General features: G+C 43.5%; 1 protein-coding gene across 6 annotated transcripts in view; it reads right to left on the bottom strand.

Moving 5' to 3' along the window:
- The window catches only part of TPM3 (tropomyosin 3), a 58,091-nt gene that overhangs the window by 20,479 nt on the left and 19,073 nt on the right, over positions 1 to 18,539 (bottom strand). For 2 of the 6 annotated variants that reach the window (XM_033923150.1, XM_033923147.1), the window contains 8 exons: positions 8,559 to 8,692; positions 7,912 to 8,029; positions 7,568 to 7,638; positions 5,326 to 5,401; positions 3,902 to 3,964; positions 1,768 to 1,837; positions 1,446 to 1,524; positions 854 to 1,010 (listed from right to left, as the gene is read on the bottom strand). In XM_033923150.1, the coding sequence (XP_033779041.1) occupies positions 1,007 to 1,010; positions 1,446 to 1,524; positions 1,768 to 1,837; positions 3,902 to 3,964; positions 5,326 to 5,401; positions 7,568 to 7,638; positions 7,912 to 8,029; positions 8,559 to 8,692 (615 nt within the window). In that variant the 3' untranslated portion in view covers positions 854 to 1,006. Of the gene's footprint in view, positions 1 to 853; positions 1,011 to 1,445; positions 1,525 to 1,767; positions 1,838 to 3,901; positions 3,965 to 4,688; positions 4,765 to 5,325; positions 5,402 to 7,567; positions 7,639 to 7,911; positions 8,030 to 8,558; positions 8,693 to 18,539 lie in introns of those variants that run through there. The other 4 variants (XM_033923149.1, XM_033923145.1, XM_033923148.1 and 1 more) reach the window with 3 other exon arrangements.

Below are 18,539 nucleotides of genomic sequence, written 5' to 3'. Positions count from 1 at the left end.
AATGGATTTATGTTACATTATTTGTATCTATTGAGATAACATGGCTAATTCCAAAACAACCTATATGGTCTGCAGACAAGAAATTTGACAAAGTGTACCCGAAGTGTGTAAATCTTGTCTGGATGGAAATGTACATAAATTCCCATATACAGTCCAACATCAGCTCCCTGTGCCTTTCTGCCCTCCCCCCCCCCAATTTGCATTTTCCTACCACTGTCTGTCCATGTCCATCTCAAACCTGCCACACCTCCAGGTCTTACTGCAGCTTGGCTAATATACAAACCTGGAGGGTTGCCCGTGTCACTATTTTTAATATTGCTGTCTATTTGAAAAATGAAGCTTTCAAAAGCTAAATTAGAAGTTGTAGTGGCTGAACTGTTTGCGCTGTAACTACCAAAGAGCACATTCCTTCCAGAGGCACAACCAAGTGACAGATTTGGTTTGCTTCCAGCGATTGATCCATTACAATCCAGATTGTTGTTTTTTTTAAACATGGCAGATATTGTGTTAGCAGAATATGGCCTTTCCTCGGGAGCAGCCCCTGTATGCAAATCTCATATGAATATTCATTGTGGATCTCCTGAAAATCCGACTGGCTGAGTGTGATAACCTCTGACACCACGCTAGACTAGAGGTTAACACGTTTTGCATGTTTACAGAACATAGGAAAGAACCCCAGGGTCAGCAAAGTTCCTCTCTGCTTCAACGCCTGCCTCAGGCAGTGCTTTGTGAATATGCTCAGCTGCTTCAGATATCCTTTCCAAGGGTGAGGGTAGTCGAGGTGCGAGGACAGGTTTTATTTTTTAAGAGATTGGGGGGCATGTACCCCCAGCAACCACACACTATCTCCTAATCTCAGTTGGAAAAATATTTATTTTTTTACAGCAGTTTCTATACAATATCGTTTCAAATTGTGCCCAAAGTCAAAAGAAGGGGCAGGACACAAGAGACAGAACCGCCATGGCTGAAGGACATGGGTGAGGTATCGGGGTGGGAAGCCACCAGGTTATCTGTAAGAAAGAAAGTAGAAGAGAGAGAGTGGGGGAGAGGAATGCAAGACAACATTTAGCTCCAGCACTGCAAGGTGGTGATGCTGCTGTCATGCTGTGTCCCAGAAGGGAGGATGGGGGGAGAAAGGCTGTTAATATGAGAGCGATTATCAAGGCAAGCAAACCACAAGCCAGATATCAGCTTTTTTATCACACACACTAACCAATTCAGATATGTACATCACACACTGTCTCCAGCAAACACAAGATTAGAGAGCAGCATCTATTAGGATGTTACCCTTGGGTACTAGCTCTTCCTCAGCACTTTACCTAAGGTACACTCCAGACTTTGTGCAGAGAGTTAGGGAGTAAATTCTTCCAACATCCCCTCCATCACAAAGAAACCCCCAAAAAACCACAGCAAAAGCTTTGTCATCACAAGCAAAGCATAGTTACATGGAAGTCATGTCATTGAGGGCATGGTCCAGCTCTTCACTAATGGCTTTGTACTTCAGTTTCTGAGCATACAGCTCATCTAAAGAAGTGAAAGGAAACGAAATTCTGCTGGTCAGACATAGAGAGTGATGGAATCAGACATTATATTAAAGAAAAGGAACAATCTGAGATGTTGCAATATACCAGCAGAGGTTAACAGCATACCCTGAGTAGTACATCCACTCCCAATCCCAGGCTCCTTGCTTTCGCCTGATGCTGTGTGTGAAATGAGTTTAGCTATTTTATGAATAATTCAAAATGATTAAATCTTTCACAACATTACCTTCCAAGTCATCCACGGACTTCTCTAGCTTCGCTACAGATCTCTCAGCAAATTCTGCACGAGTCTCTGCCTGCAGATAGAAAAGGAGGACTTTTCTACATCTAGTAAAAAAATACCCTCTCCTCCCCCACCCTAAACCTTCAACACTACTCCTTCAAGGAGCACAGCTTCAGACATCTGAGGCAGCATGGCTTCACTAGAGGCAGGTCATGTCAGACAAATTCCAGTCACCTAGTTAAAGTCAGAGTTGGACTGAAGGAGAGCACTGGATGTGTATTTAAAATTTTAGTAAATCCTTTGATGCACAGACAACTAATATGGGCCCCAAAGTGACAGACTGGGTTAGAACTGGTTGAGTGGAAGGCAACAGAGGATAGTGGTAAATCGGGCTCACAAAGAGGTATTAGCAGTGGTGTACCGCAAGGTTCAGTTCTTGAGCCTGTTCTTTTTAACATTTTTGTAAGTGGTATTGCTGAAGGGCTGTCTGGTAAGGTTTGCCTCTTTGCAGATGATACCAAAATCTGCAACAGAGTAGATACCCCTGATGGGATGAACAACATGAGGAAGGACCTAGCAAAATTTGGCAGCTAAGATTTAATGCTAAGAAATGCAAGGTCATGCATTTGGGATACAAAAACCAGAGGGAATGGTACAGTTTAGGAGGGTAAAGAACTTTTGTGCATGAAAGAGGAGCAGAACTTGAATGTGATCATATGTGATGATCTTAAGGTGGCCAAACAGGTTGATAAAGTGATGGCGAAAGCTAGAAGGTTGCTAGGGAGACTAGTAGGAGAAAGGAGGTATTGATGCCCCTGTATAAGACTCTGGTGAGACCTTGCTTACAATATTGTGTACAATTTTGGATACAAAATATAGGGACAAAGATCAATATATATACTTTGGAGGAAAGGTGGGATAGGGGAGATGAGAAGTTTAAAAAAGGCATAAATGCATGCAAGGCAAGTCTCTTTCAAGTGAAAGGACACTCTGAAATGAGGGAGTACAGAATGAAGGTGAAAAGGGATAGACTTGGAAATAATCTCAGAAAATACTTTTTCACAGAAAGGGTGGTAAATACATGGAATGGCCTCTCAGTGGTCTCAGTGGAGATGGTGGAAACAAAAAATGTATCTGAATTCAAGAAAGCTTTGGATAAGTACATTGGATCTCTAAGGAAGAGGAAGCGATAGTGGATGGCATGGATATGAAGACTAGATAGGCCATATTTTCAAGTTTCTATGAAGGTGAAAGGAAACAGGTATAGACTGAGGAAAAATTCTTCTCATAAAGGATGGTGAATTTATGGAAGAGCCTTTTAGTGGATGTGATGGAGACAAAGTTTATACAGTGGAACTTTGATTTGCGAGCATAATTTGTTCCAGAAGCATGCTCGCAAACCAAAGTGCTTGTCTATCAAAGCGAGTTTCCCCATAGGAAGTAAGGGAAACTTGCTTGATTGGTCCCCCCCACCCCTTGAGGCCACCGGCACTGCTCCACCCTACCCCACCACATCCCCAAAAGACCCCCCACCCCCGAGGCCACTGACGTGCTTCCACCCCCTCCCATGAACACCCCCCCCCCCCCCGCAAACCGGCATCGCCCACCCGCCCAAACTCAAACCCTGATCTGGCACCGGCATGCAGCACCAACCCACAGGACATGCTGGTGCCGGTGCCTGAAGATCCTGCCTCTTGCCGCTGAGCTGGCCCTTGAGCATCTGCACATGCTCAAGGCCTTCTGGCTCCCGCTCTCCCCGAGAATCTCAGAGAGAGCGGGAGCCAGAAGGCCTTGAGCATGCGCAGATACTTAAGGCCCAGCCCAGGCAAAAGGCAGGATCTTCAGGCACCGGCACGTTCTGTGGGTTGGTGCTACGTGCCGGTGCCAGACAGGGTAAGGGTTTGGGCGGGCGATGCGAATTCGCCAGGGGGGGAGAAGGGACAGATAGCAGGGATGGGCAGATTGGACAGGTTACTTATGGTCTTGATCGGCCTTCTTTTTTCTATGCTTTCATTCACCATTCCTTATTGCATCTCCCCTGGCTTTAGAGAGGAGACTAGAACTGGATTTAAAATCTGAACCTGTGCTTTGAACACCAAGCTATGGATTACAGGCACTGCACAAATTTACCACCTACCTCTTTCAGCTTATCTGTTAAAATCTTTATCTCCTCTTCATATTTGTCTTCTTTTTGTGAATACTGCGGTTAGAAAGAAGAAAACCAATGAAAACCAAAAATCCAGACAGCATCTATTGTTACCCCCCCAGGTCCAAGCATATCACTACCTGCACCCCCATATCATGAAATTTAGGCCAATACTATAGCCCAGGCACACTCACTACACTGCTGAGAGCAAACGCTTGTGCATCAGTGAAATGTAAGACTCTACACTTTACTCCTACAGGTTCCAGACATGCAACTTAGGCTCCCATCAAAGTGTCAAACTGAAAAATCCACTACTTTAAGGACTTATGTACTGAGGCTCATTACGACTGCACCCAAGTTCCACCAGATGTGAAAACACCAAATTTCTTAAGCTTGACATGGACAATATGCCCTGCCAGCCCATTCTATCGAGGCCAAACTTCTCACCAGTTAGATTATATCTTTTTCATGTTTTTTGTTTCATTTCAATTCCAAACTCATTAATGCATTCATGAATGGAAGTGAATGGTTAGGGGAGCTTTTCACCACATTTCAGACCTTGCTTTCACATGAATCCAGCTTCTAAGTGCATTGTGTAGGATGCTTCACCAGTATCAGTCCTGGATTCTGAAGAACAAATCTCAGTGCAGAAAACTAAGCTGTGTCCTGCAATCTGAATGCTGAGCATAACGCTTCTTTAGCTAAAGGAAAGCCTCCTTTCAAGGAAATGCAATCCAAGGGCTCTGGGGTGCCTGGATTTGGGGGGGAGCAGCCCTACCTTCTCAGCCTGAGCCTCAAGAGACTTCAGATTGTTGGTGACATTCTTCAGCTCGTCCTCCAGTTCAGCACATTTACTGGGGGGCAGTGAAAAGGAAGGGATAAGAGTGAGGGTAGGGTGAGAATCAAAGACAAAAGGAACAGGAGAGATGAAGTGAATTCAGATGCAGAAAGACCTAACGATAGTTACAGTTAGGAGAACTTGCAGGCAGCAGACTTTATACCTACACAGAGTCCCTGCCCCCACAGTTCACCTATGAGTGGCTGCACTGTCCTTGATCCTACTTAAATATGTCCCAGAACAGCATGAGGGAAATGTGAATCATACTGAAAGCTCAGGCCATATTTGTCCGGGGCCGAGGCCAATCTTTCCAGCAGGTCATCGCCATTTTCTTTGAAGCTGGCAGAAGGTATGGCCTCTTTTACACACATCTGCAAACCTCAGTCCAGGTGACACGCATAAATGCACCGGACAATCCCATTTAAGGGAACAGAAAGAATGAGATTACTGCCATGCAGGTACCTGCGAGAGGGCTATATGATGAGGAAGGGTAGATGAATGCAGGAAGAAAGGAGGATTGAAGGGAGGAGGAAGGAAGTGGCGTGGCATGTTTCTACTGCAGAGGTCAAGTTAGTACCTTTTCTTCAGAGGCGTTCAGACACTTCAGGTTCTGGTCTATCAGCCTGATCTGCTCTTCCAGCTCCCGGGCACGGCTGTTAGTGATGATGGAGGAACAAGCCAGGGAGAAAAGGAGAGGGGAGTACAGCAACATAATACATAGGAAGCAGTGAAAAGGGGAAGGTTTGGGAAAATAAAATATGATCATAACATGCATGTGCAAGATGGAGGAAGCCCAGCAGCAGAGGAGAGGTGAAGAGTTACACCAGCCCCAGCCCCAGCCCTCCCCCTCTCAGAGTCATACCAGTTCAAACATAACCTCTCACCTCCCCGCCTAGAGCTGCAAGCTCTCACCAGCCCCAGCACAGCTCACATTCCCCCCCTCCCCCACCTCCAAGTGTCAGGTCATGAAAACACCCTCTCCCCCCTACATGCCATGAGCTGCAAGCTTACTAGGGCCAGTGCAAGATAACTGAGCATCTCAACAAATTATTTTTCTGGTCCCTAAGCAGGCAGCTCCCCTCTCATTCTGCAATTCTAAAAAGCCACATCATTGACAACATACTTTTTAAAATTAAATTTTCAAAAACTTAGAACATACAAAGAGCTCTGGAACCATTAATGAAGTCTCAGGACTCACAAATCCATAATAAACATTACAGAATTAAATCTACCACACAAAAAAATGGAAAAAAAAGTGGGAGCACAAAGAAGGAAACTAACAGCTAAACACTGTATCATACTTTAACTTGCCAAAGAACTTAATTGCTCCAAGTGTGTAATTGTCGGAACTTCTTGGTTTTGCTTTGACTGAATCTGTTTTTTGCTGCTTCCTCCTCCCCAAGCTGCCACCTAGCCCCAGAGATTGCTCCTATCCCTCTTCCCTCAATTAAATTCAGGGCTCTGGTTCCTACTCTGTCTTATCCCTAGCTTTAGGCCCTCATTGACCCTAGCACTTGATCCTACCACTCACACTATCCCCACGGACAGCTCCTATTTCTTATTCCCCCTGTATCCCTTATCCCTACCCCACTTCCCTCCCAGTATTAAAGACTTATGGCAGCTCCTGGATACCAGTGAATGTGTTCCTGGTTTCCTTTTTTTTAGTGTTTGGGGAGGGGGAGATCAGAAGGCAGAATAGCCTCCCAATCTTAATAAGCTACCCCGCCACCAAATATTTTCTGGACACCAGTGAATGTGTCCCAGGTTTCTCTTTTTTGGGAGGGTTGGTTTTGGGTTTTTTTTTTTTGGTTTTTTTTTTTGGGGGGGGGGGTGAGGGAGCAGACAGCAGAATAACCACAATCTCCAAAGCAACCCGCCACCAAATATTTTCTGGACACCATATGACAGCCACAAACCTTCAATGCTGCCAGTATTAAATGCTGCTTCCAATGTGTATTTGCTGCGAGCAAAAGCACATCCACAACAGCTGGGTAAGTAGAATACCGAGCTTATGCCTGTGGTTGGAGCTGTACATAAGGCAAAAACAGCATGAGATGGCAGGAAAGCCAAAAGGCTCATCTGCCCAGTCTGCCCAGTGACACCAGTAAAGACAGATTCCAGCAGTAGGCACAAAGCTCAACTGCCCTAGGGTCTCCCACACATGTTTATTCTAAACAGATCCCAAACTAGTGAGATGTCTACAAGGTACCCAGCTATCACCCAGTCAGTCCTGGGGGTTTTAGACCTTCTGGTAGCAACCTTCTACCCCATGAGCTGTTGTGAAAAGGAGGAGTGTGTGGTGCAGTGGTTGAAGCTACAGCCTCAGCACCCTGGGGTTGTGGGTTCAAATCCCACGCTGCTCCTTGTGATCCTGGGCAAGTCACTTAATCCTCCATAGCCCCAGGTACGTTAGAAAGATTGTGAGCCCACCGGGACAGATAGGGAAAATGCTTGAGTACCTGATTGTAAAAACCGCTTAGATAACCTTGATAGGCGGTATATAAAATCCTAGTAAAACTAATAATAATAATAAAAACTTTGTGGAACACAAACTGAGAAATACTGAAAAACTGATCTCACGTAGAAACAGGAATTTTCAACCCAGTGCTCAGCACACAATTATCCAGTTTTCTTTTCAAGACATTCACAAGGAACATGCACAAGATGAGGGAGGAACTGCCTGCAAGTCTCTCTCTCTCATTCGTACTGTGGATATTCTGAAATCCTGACTGGCTGGGTTTGTCCATCTACCATTATCTGTACATGAGGCAGCATTTATGGATAATCTCTTCCATCTCAGCAAACAGCAATATACTCACGACTCCGCCAACTCTGCTCGCTCTTCTGTGCGCTCAAGATCTCCTTCAATGATCACCAGCTTACGAGCCACCTACAGTGGAAATACAGGACAGGTATCAATTCTGAAAAACTGCAATGTAGGACCTGAATCTCAGGACCAGAGATTAGGCCCCGCAGCAAAATTTCAAGACAGGCATGCCAAAATATCAGAACAATGTCATACAAAGGTCAGCAGCTTCTACATACTAATACTCGGCTTCCCATCCCCTTCCCTCCAAAATCCAGCCACAGATCTCCACCCACCTCCTCCACCAGCCGCACATTGTGCTGCTGTGGGCCCAAGTCCACTCCCAGCATTCCTCACCTCCTCGTACTTCCTGTCGGCCTCCTCTGCAATATGCTTTGCCTCTTTCAGCTGGATTTCTTGCAGCTCCATCTTTTCTTCATCCTTTTGGGCTCGATTCTCAATGACTTTCATCCCTCTGTGCAAGGGAGCCAGAGAATTGAAAAGAAAAAATAAATAAATAAATAAATAAGCTTCCTTTTGCCATTTAAACAGATCTACAAAAGCTATACTAGAATTGTGGCTTTTTCAGAGATATGAAATAAAATTATTTGTCTAACTAGAGCTATAGTATCCAAAATACTTCACAAACACACTGTCAAAAGTAATCAAGCAGTGCACAATCCCCCACAGGTAATCAGCAACTTCTCTGCAGATCTGAACACCCTACATCCGAAATGCTAGATTTAATGTACAGCGCTGCTTACATCTGCAGCACTATAGAAATAAGAAATAGTAGTAGTTTGCTTGCTACCATGCTAATAGGCATCAGTGAGTTATTTACAATGGATCCCATTTCATGCCATATGACTAGCCTATTAAGAGTGCACTTAAAAGTCTAATCCAAAACAGGCAGAACCAGAACATCCTAAGGCAACACAGTAATTCATGCCCCTCTGGGCTTCCGAGTACGTGCGATACAGCATAGCCCCTGCCTCCACCCTTACCTCTCGCTTTCATCTGCTGCCTTCTCAGCTTCTTCCAGCTTCTGGAGCGCGGTGGAAAGGCGCTCCTGAGCGCGATCCAGCTCCTCTTCCACTAGCTGGATGCGACGGTTCAAGGATGCCACCTCTGCTTCAGCCTGAGAAAGAAAATAAAGAGGCCATCATTTCTCAAATCCCAAGAAACCACAGAGCAGTGTGCCGAGTGTGTATGCTTAAACTAATTGCAGTTCATGTACATTTGCTACACTGCCTTTCATGTCAGTCATGAAGTGGTTTACAAGACACCAGTGAAAGAAATTCCCACATATTTATTTATGTCAAGAGACAAGAGAATATTGGAAGGTGGTAAACTATCAGCTGAATACAGAAACTGGGAGGAACCACCATGAAAAAACCAACTAGCCTAGATGACTCTTGTATGCCCTTAGCACGGTGGTTTCCAGGCCTGCCTTAAATTAGGAGAGGATGCCTTATGGTGCAGATAAGATGACATTATCCCATAAGGTAGGAGAAATGAGCTCCAAACAAACCTACAAATAGCCTTTTCACCACAAGTAAAATTAACGTTAGCAACAGCCTGGAAACAACCGAACATACCGTCTGTACAAATGGGGTGTCACAAGATTGACTATTTATCAAATGACCAAGTTAACTGCAGTCTGGACTGGCCAAGTGGTTACTTTTCACAAAGTATGGGATGTTTATCTTAATTAGAGGTAACAAGCTCCTACCTAAGATAAGCTAAACCTTAAGTTTGTATACCACACCCTCTCCACAATCGTAGAGTTCGGCACGGTTTACAGGAACTGGTTTAGAGAAGGAACTCCAATGGAGGGTTACAGGACTTAGTATAAAGAATGTTTAGAGGGTCTTAGTATACCAAAGAGGGAGGAAGTATTACATTTTTGAGAATAGCCAAGTTTTCAATTGTTTTCGGAAAAGTTGGAGGGAGCCCAGATTCCGGAGTGGGGTAGTAAGGTTATTCCAGAGCTCTGTGATTCTGAAGGAGAGGATGTCCCTTGTTTTCCTGCATGAGATATGCCTTTTAATGAGGGGAAGGATAGTTTGAATTTTGGGGTGGTTCTGGTGGTATTAGGATTCGAGGAATTCCAAGATAGTGGAATAAGGGAGGAAGGATGCCGTGTAGGATCTTGAAAGTTAGGCAGGCGCATTTAAAGATATTTAAAGATATTGGCCTGAAAGGCAAGGGGGGGTTATATTTTGGAGATACTGTATTGTTTTCAGAGGGGGAAGAGTTTTGATGTATAAAATTTTAAGTGTGGATAATTATTCTTTTCTTTTTTTTTTTTTTTTCTTTTAGTCCTGATCAAAGTGGCATCTGTCATTACTACCAGCCAGTTGTGGTGCTGCAGACTCACTCAAAACAGATATGTCTGAAACCACCAGGTCACACAGCATTGCATTTACCACGTCTAAAGCAGACACCACTTGTAGCTCTGCACCATCAATCCCAGTATTTACACAATCCCGTACCCCGGGAACTATCTGACTCAAAATTAATCCAATTTGCGTCTGCAGCTCCAAATTTCTCTATGGGAGCAATACCATTTTTTAACTTGGGTGTTAACATTACATCCAAAACACTCCAGATCCTGAGAGGGGATCAACCTGCTTTTGCAGAGAATGACAACTCAACCTAGAGACCAAAGGAATAGCAGGATTTTAGAGGTCACTTCTTCACTTTCTTTTACTACTACTATCATTTCTATAGTGCTACTAGATCTATGAAATGCTGTACATTAAAACTTTCAAGAGACAGTCCCTGCTCAGTACAACTTACAATCTAATCAAACAGGACAAGTAGGAGGTTAGGGAGTTTCTCAGGCATGGGTACTTTACAAGCAAGTGGAGGTTAGGCGTTAAAAGCAACCTTGAAAAAGTGGGCTTTTAGCCTTGATTTGAATATTGCCCTGGACAGAGCTTGACGTACCAACTCAGGTAGTCTGTTCCAAGCATACGGTGCAACAAGAGAGAAGGAACATAGTCTTGAGTTGGCCGTAGAGAAGGATACAGATAAGAGACTTGGCTGATGAATAAAGTTATTACATTACATTACATTAGTGATTTCTATTCCGACTTTACCTTGCGGTTCAAGGCGGATTACATAAGAATTGAGTAAGGTATTAAGAAGCACATATTGTTAAGGTAGTAAGAAGTATTTAGGGAATAGTTTGAGCATTTTCTGATTTGCTGATGAGTAGTTGGTATTGCAAGGAGGAGTTCAGAGTATGTTTGGTTGTATTATATTGGTTTATGTATTTTTTGAAGAGTAGGGTTTTTGTTTCTTTTTTGAAGGTTATGCAGAAATGGATAGGGAGTCCTTGAAATGACTTGAGAAGGGTGATGTGAGCATAGCAATTCTGGCAGAATGCTAAGTTGTGCAGCAGAATGTTGAACGGATTGAAGGGGAGAGAGAAGGTTATGTGGAAGACTTGTGAGAAGCAAGTTGCAGTAGTCTAGGTGAGCGGTGATGAGGGCTTGGATAAGGATTTGGTAGTGTGCTCAGAGAGGAAGAGTTAGATTTTGGTGATATTATAGAGGAAGAAAATGGCAGGCTTTAGTAGTCTGCTGGATTTGAGCAGAGAAAGAGAGAGAGGAGACGAAGATGACCCCAAGGTTGCAAGTTCAGAAAGAGGATGAGTATGTTATTCACGGAGATAGAGAAGGGGGGGGGGGGGAAGAGGAGAGGTAGGTTTAGATGGAAGGATAAGTAGTTCAGTCTTGGCCATGTTCAATTTTAAGTGGTGGTGGGACATCCAGGGGGCAGTGTCAAGCAGGCAGACAGACTTGGATCTGGATTCCTGTAGAGATTTCTGGTATAGAGAGGTAGATCCGCGAACAGTCAGCATAGGGGTGATACTGAAAATCATGGGAGGAGATCAGAGCACTAAGGGAATGAGTATGGATGAAAAAAAGAAGAGGTTCCAGGACAGAACCTCTGGGTACTCCAAGTGATAGTGGGATAGCAGTTGGAGAAGGATCCACCACTGCATATACTAAAGGTGCAATGTGAGATAAGAGATCCAAAAAAGAATAGATCCTTGAAATCCAAGTGCAGACAGGATGTCAAGGAGAAGGTGGTGGTCTAAAGTGTCAAAAGCAGTACTTAGACAGATTGAGAAGGATGAGGATAGAATCGATGCCTTTGAATCTGGCCAGGAACAGGTACAGTAGACTCTCTTAACTGGAACTCAAGCAACCAGCAGACAAAAATAAATAAATAACAATCAAAGAAATACTTTAATACTTTAAATAAAAATGAAAAGAAAATCAATTTCTGGTGGACATTTAAATATAAACTTGGCTCGCCATACCCGCGTAAGCCCACACTTTGCCTACCACATGTCTGGTAGTTTATCTGGAACAGTTTATGGTATGGCATAGTGTGGGGTATAATACTAATTAGGCCTATTTTTTATAGTAACTCTCAAGCAACCAAAAACTACATTTATCCAGCATCTATCAATCCTCACGGGTGCTGGTTAACTGAGAGTCTACTGTAATTGGAGACTTTAGCAAGAGCAGTTTCCATAGAGTGAAGAATTCAGAATAGCTAGGGACGACAAAGTTCAAGGCAAGAGCAGTGAACAGCATGTTCAAGAAGCTTTGGTAAGAAGGGGTGGGGAGGAAGATGGAGTGATAGTTCGAAGGGCAATACCAGCTTGAATCAGTTGTCCAAATAGGATGAACTAATATCCTTCTGCTGGCAGAAACAACCACTCTGGAAAAAAAAGTCATGGGCACTGCTGCCAAACTGAAATGCTGCCCTCAAATTGCAGACCCCAGGAATTGGTGATATGGTGGCCAAATCTACATATTAAAATTTGCTACACTACCTGGATTTCTGTGATCACAGCAGTTTATAAGCATAAAGAGGAAACAATAGGAATAGGAATAAACAATAGGAAATAAACAATAGGAAAAGAAAAGCTATCGAACAAATACTCTAGTAAGCATCTCCTCCAAATACTGAAGAAAGCGCTTTATTAAACTTTCAAACCTTTTTAAAGGCTTAGTACAAATTTTTCTAGGGAGTTTTTTTCAGAGTGGGTACCAACCAAAAGGCACACTGATAAAGGACCGCATCATTGATCACCTAGACCAGGGGTCTCCAAAGTCCCTCCTTGAGGGCTGAATCCAGTCAGGTTTTCAGGATTTCCCCAATGAATATGCATGCACATAGATCTCATTCATATTCATTAGGGAACTCCTGACAACCCGACTGGATTCGGCCCTCAAGGAGGGACTTTGGAGACCCCTGACCTAGGCGGACACAATCTGATGAGGACCAGCCAGCACAGCTTCAGCAAAGGAAGATCTTGCTTGACAAACTTGCTGCACTTCTTCAAGGGAGTAAACAAGCAGATAGACAAGGGTGACCCGGTCAACATTGCATATCTGAATTTTCAGAAGGCATTTAACAAGGTTCAGCATGAACGACTACTTTGAAAAATTGCAAGCCATGGAATCAAGGGTGAAATACTCATGTGGATTAAAAACTGGATGGTGGATAGGAAACAGAGAATGGGGATAAATGGACAATACTCAGACTGGAAAAGCATCACAAGTGGAGTGCCGCAGGGATTCGGTGCTTGGACCCATGCTCTTCAACATATTTATAAACGACCTGGAAATTGGTACGACGAGTAAGGTGATTAAATTTTCAGATAATACAAAGTTATTCAGAGTAGTGAGGACGCAGGATTGTGAAGACTTGCAATGTGACAAACACACTCGAGAAATGGGCCGCGACATGGCAAATGAGGTTTAACGTGGATAAGTGTAAGGTGATGCATGTCAGTAAAAAAAAATCTTATACATGAATACAGGATGTCCAGTGCAGTACTTGGACAGACCCCAGGAAAGAGACTTGGGAGTACTGGTAGACAAGTCAATGAAGCCGTCTGTGCAATGCTCGGCAGCGGCGAAAAGGGCAAACAGAATACTGGGAATGATTAAGAAGGGGATCACGAACAGATTGGAGAAGGTTATCATGCCGCTGTACCGGGCCATGGTACACCCCCACCTGGAATACTGAGTCCAGCACTGGTCGCCGTACATAATGGAGAACACGGTACTACTCGAGAGGGTCCAGAGAACAGCGACTAAAATGGTTAAGGGACCGGAGGAATTGCGGTACAGTGAGAGATTAGAGAAACTGGGCCTCTTCTCCCTTGAAAAGAGGAGACTGAGAGGGGACATGATCGATACATTTAAGATAATGAAGGGAATAGACTTAATAGATAAAGACAGGTTATTTACCCTCTCCAAGGTAGAGAGAACGAGAGGGCACTCTCTAAAGTTAAAAGGGGATAGATTCCGTATAAACATAAGGAACTTCTTCTTCACCCAGAGAGTGGTAGAAAACTGGAACGCTCTTCAAGAGGCTGTTATGGGGAAAAACACCCTCCAGGGTTTCAAGACAAAGTTAGACAAGTTCCTGCTGAACCAGAACGTACGCAGGTAAGGCCAGACTCAGGGCTATCGTGTGAGCGGACTGCTGGACCACTGATCTGACCCAGCAGCGGCAATTCTTATGTTCTTAATCCCATTCCCAAATTGGACTCGAACTGGTTAACAAAGTTAGCTCAAAAGTACATAGGAAAACAATAATTGGACAAGAAGAACATATGCTAGTCTCTTATTTGTCAACTAAAAATTTATCAAACAAATACATCTTCAGAGTTTTTCTAAAACATGTCAAAGAGGAAAGGAGTCTAATTTCTGAAGGGAGGTCATTCCAAATCTTTACCAAGGCAAATGCTATAGAGCAGTGGTTCCCAACCCTGTCCTGGAGGACCACCAGGCCAGTCGTGTTTTTGGGATAGCCCTAATGAATATGCATGAGAGAGATTTGCATATAATGGAGGTGACAGGCATGCAAATCTGCTCCATGCATATTCATTAGGGCTATCCCAAAAACCAGACTGGCCTGGTGGTCCTCTAGGATAGGGTTGGGAACCACTGCCATAGAGTGTGAAAGACTGTCCAAAGCTTGAGTACCTCTAATGAAAGGAAATACCACTAATTTAAATTTATGTATTACTCTAGTTCACAGGTGTCAAACTCAAGGCCCGCAGGCCAAATCCAGCCCGCCTGGTCATTTTATGCAGCCCTCAGTCTGATGCCCCCAGTTTTACCTTGTGGCCATCTCCCTCCTCCTCACAGCCGTAATGTGTACAGAGCCACATGCAGCGGCTCCTCGTGCGTCTCACACCTCATCCAGAAGCATTCCCTCTGATGTTGCGACGTCAGAGAGAAGGATTCCGGTTCAGGAGGAGGGAGCTGGGGGGCATCGGACCCTGGGCCGCATAAAACAGCCAGGTTGGAGCCAGCCAGGTTAGACACCCGCCAGAGGGAGGAACAGCATTGAGGGAGGGAAACAACAAAGGTAGGGGGAATTATTTTATTTTCAAGTTAGTGTTTGAATTGTGTCAATTTTGAGCATTTTAATCTGCTGTCTATCTTTTGCATTGCTCAGGAAGAAATACATTTGTTTCTTTTTCTCTGGGGGTTGTACTTTTAGTTTTTGGTCCCATATTTGCATACGGGTTATCTATGTTCTGGTAGGAATGAATGTTGAGAAGCATACAGTGTGTTTTGTGTAATTTAATTTTGTGGTTAACCATTACCATTATGTGTTAATAAGATTATATTGTGTGTGTATATATATGAAAAATGAATGGCAAATTGGTGTTATTTTGACATCCCTGCTCTAGTTGAAAGAGGTTTTTAAAAAGAGCGAGAGTTAAAACAAGAGTGAGCAATGGGGGAAAAAAATCCCATATAAACTTTTAAATTCAACACTAGCACCATCCAGTCAGGTTTTCAGGATAGTCCTAATGAATATGCATGGCACAGATTTGCATGCCTGCAACCTCCATGAAATACAAATTTCTCTTATGCATATTCATTAGGGCTATCCCGAAAACCTGACTGGCTGATGTTCCTTCAGGACAGGGTTGGGACCACTGCTCTAAACAACCCCAGGGAGTAATGAAGTAGAACAGGGCTGCCCAAGTCCGGTCCTCGAGATCTACTGGCAGGCCAGGTTTTCAGGATATCCACAATGAACATGCATGAGAGAGATTTGCATACCAAGAAGGCAGTGCAGGCCAATCTCTCGCATGCATATTCATTGCGGATATCCTGAAAACCTGGCCAGTAGATCTCAAGGACTGGACTTGGGCAGCCCTGAAGTAGAAAATATTCAATCTTCTCAAATAGATTTATTTGAAGGACATTTCAGCTATTCTTGAAGAATCTATTATAGACTCTTCGGTAAGGACTACCCCTTTGGCTTCGAACAGGACTTAAATGACTTTATGAAACAATATTTGACACTCTAAGAGTGGATTTCATGGAAAAAGAATCTGGGTTTACTTAGATGCTACGAAAACCACAAAAGAAAGAAGAAAACAATTTCTATCTAGGCGACAAGAGACAAGGGCTTTGGGGGGCTACCTTTTTATTAGCATATCCTTGCAGGTATATTATTAAATATGCAGAAGTGAAATATGTTCTCCATGGACAAGCAGTATAAGTCAGCCCCACTTTTGTAAGTAACTTCGCTTTTTCTTTATCCCAGAGCAATTGAAGGCCTTTTTGAAATTAAAGAAAATCACCTCAGTATAAACTGATGGAAAGAAAAAAAAGGGACCGACTAATAGTGCTATGCCTTTCCTTAAAACAATATAATTTAAAATATCATTTCTCTTGTTTAACTTCCCTTAATTGTAGTCTAAGGAAGGAAAAATTTTATTTTGGATTTAAAATTGTGATGTTACATACATATTATTCTTACTGTATTTCTTAAACAAGAAGTTCTTGTAACTTACGCTGGTCTAAGCGGTTTACATAAGAACATAAGACATACAGCTCAGATTTATCAAAAACATTCTTTGCATTTCTCATAAACATGTTGTTGCAAAGTTACCATATCCAAATCTTTTGGTGGCCCTCACAGCTCTCTTATATTCACACTGCAGCTTTTACATGAAAAAGGTTGGAGACCACGACCTTGAGGTGACTTACAAAGGACTAAGACGATATGAATTGCTGCTGCTGGGTCAGATCAATGGTCCATCGTGCCCAGCAGTCCGCTCATGCAGCGGCCCTTAGGTCAAAGACCAGTGCCCTAACTGAGTCTAGCCTTACCCGAGTACAGAATCTATCCCCTTTTAACTTTAGAGAGTGCCCTCTTGTTCTCTCTTTCTTGGAGAGGGTAAACAACCTGTCTATCTACTAAGTCTATTCCCTTCATTATCTTGAATGTTTCAATCATGTCCAGTTTCTCTAATCTCTTATTGTACGGCAACTCCTCCAGCCCCTTAACCATTTTAGTCGCTCTTATGTGGACCCTCTCATATAGTACCATGTCCTTCTTCATGTACGGCGACCAGTGCTGGACGCAGTATTCCAAGTGGGGGCATACCATGACCTGATATAGCGGCATGATAACCTTCTCCGATCTGTTCGTGATCCCCTTTTTAATCATTCCTAGCATTCTGTTCACCCTTTTCACCGCTGCCGTGCATTGCGCAGATAGCTTCATGACTTGTCTACCAGTACTCCCAAGTCTCTTTCCTGGGGGCTCTCTCCAAATACTGCACCGGACATCCTGTATTCGTGTATAAGATTTTTGTTACCAACATGCATCACCTTACATTTATCCACGTTAAATCTCATTTGCCACGTCGCAGCCCATTTCTCGAGCATATTTATGTCACGTTGCAGGTCTTCGTAATATTTCTGCGTCTTCATTACTCTGAATAACTTCGCATCATCTACAAATTTAATCACCACGCTCGTTGTTTATAAATATGTTGAAGAGTATGACAGGTATATAGCTATGATTAAGAGGGGGGCAGATTCCTATTCGACCAGGCCCCGTGACATTGCGGACGCTTTTTACCAAAATTTTTCACAGTTTTATACTACCCCAGGTCCTTACCAGGGTCCAGATATTCTGGACTATTTAGAAGACGCGGGTATGCCTCAGTTTACGGATCAACAATGTGAAGTTTTAAATAAGTCCATCCAGGGCCTGGAGATTCAGAAAGCGATACAGCAATTACGTTCTTGCACTGCTCCGGGCCCTGATGGGTTTTCCCCTGAATTTTATAAAATGTTATCACCACAATTGTTTCTTTTCCACTATTATACCAGGGCTTTGGAAGATGGTATCTTTCCTCCCTATGTGAATGAGGCTACCATTACATTGATTCTGACACCTAATAAACCGAGGGAAGAGGTAGAATCATACCTCCCCATTTCTTTAATAAATGTGGACCTCAAAATTTTAGCCCGTTTGCTGGCCAATCGTTTGACCCCTTTGTTGCCAACCCTTATTTCTGAAGAACAGGTGGGGTTTGTACAAGGTAAACATTTGTTATTGAATGTACGAAGAGCTTTGCTGGCAATGTCTAGAGTCCAATCTATGAACATACCGGGTGTATTAATGGGCTTAGACGCAGCTAAAGCCTTTGATCAAGTGTAATGGCATTACTTGTTTCAAACAGTAGAATTTGTTGGAATTGGGGGGTGGTTTTTGAAGGCTTTAAGGGCTTTATACTCTGCTCCACAGCTAAACTTTTGATCAATGGCAATCTAATGGAAGCCTTTGGGGTGGGCAGGAAGGAAGGAGGGAGGGAGAGAAAGGAAAGAGAGGAGAGATAATGGAGGAGGAGATGGAAGGAGAGGAGAGAGATGCCAGACCATGGTGTGGAGTGGGAAGGAAGGAAGGAAAGGAGAAGAGAGAGATGCCAGAGCATAGGGGAGACAGAAAAATGGAAAGGGGGTAAAGCTGAAATGAATCATGTACAAAGGAGAGACAGGGCACAGGATATACAGTTTATTGAAGGGGCATAAAAAGAGGGAAGATGCCGTTTGGAAAGAGAGGGTGGACAGTGGATGGAAGGAGCAGAGAGAGGGTTGACAGTGGATGGAAGGGGCAGAGAGAGA

This window comes from Geotrypetes seraphini, chromosome 16 (genome assembly GCF_902459505.1).
Source record: "Geotrypetes seraphini chromosome 16, aGeoSer1.1, whole genome shotgun sequence".
Classification (NCBI taxonomy): domain Eukaryota; kingdom Metazoa; phylum Chordata; class Amphibia; order Gymnophiona; family Dermophiidae; genus Geotrypetes; species Geotrypetes seraphini.
The sequence above is the reverse complement of the archived record's forward strand: the minus strand, read 5'-3'. Positions and strand labels throughout refer to the sequence as shown.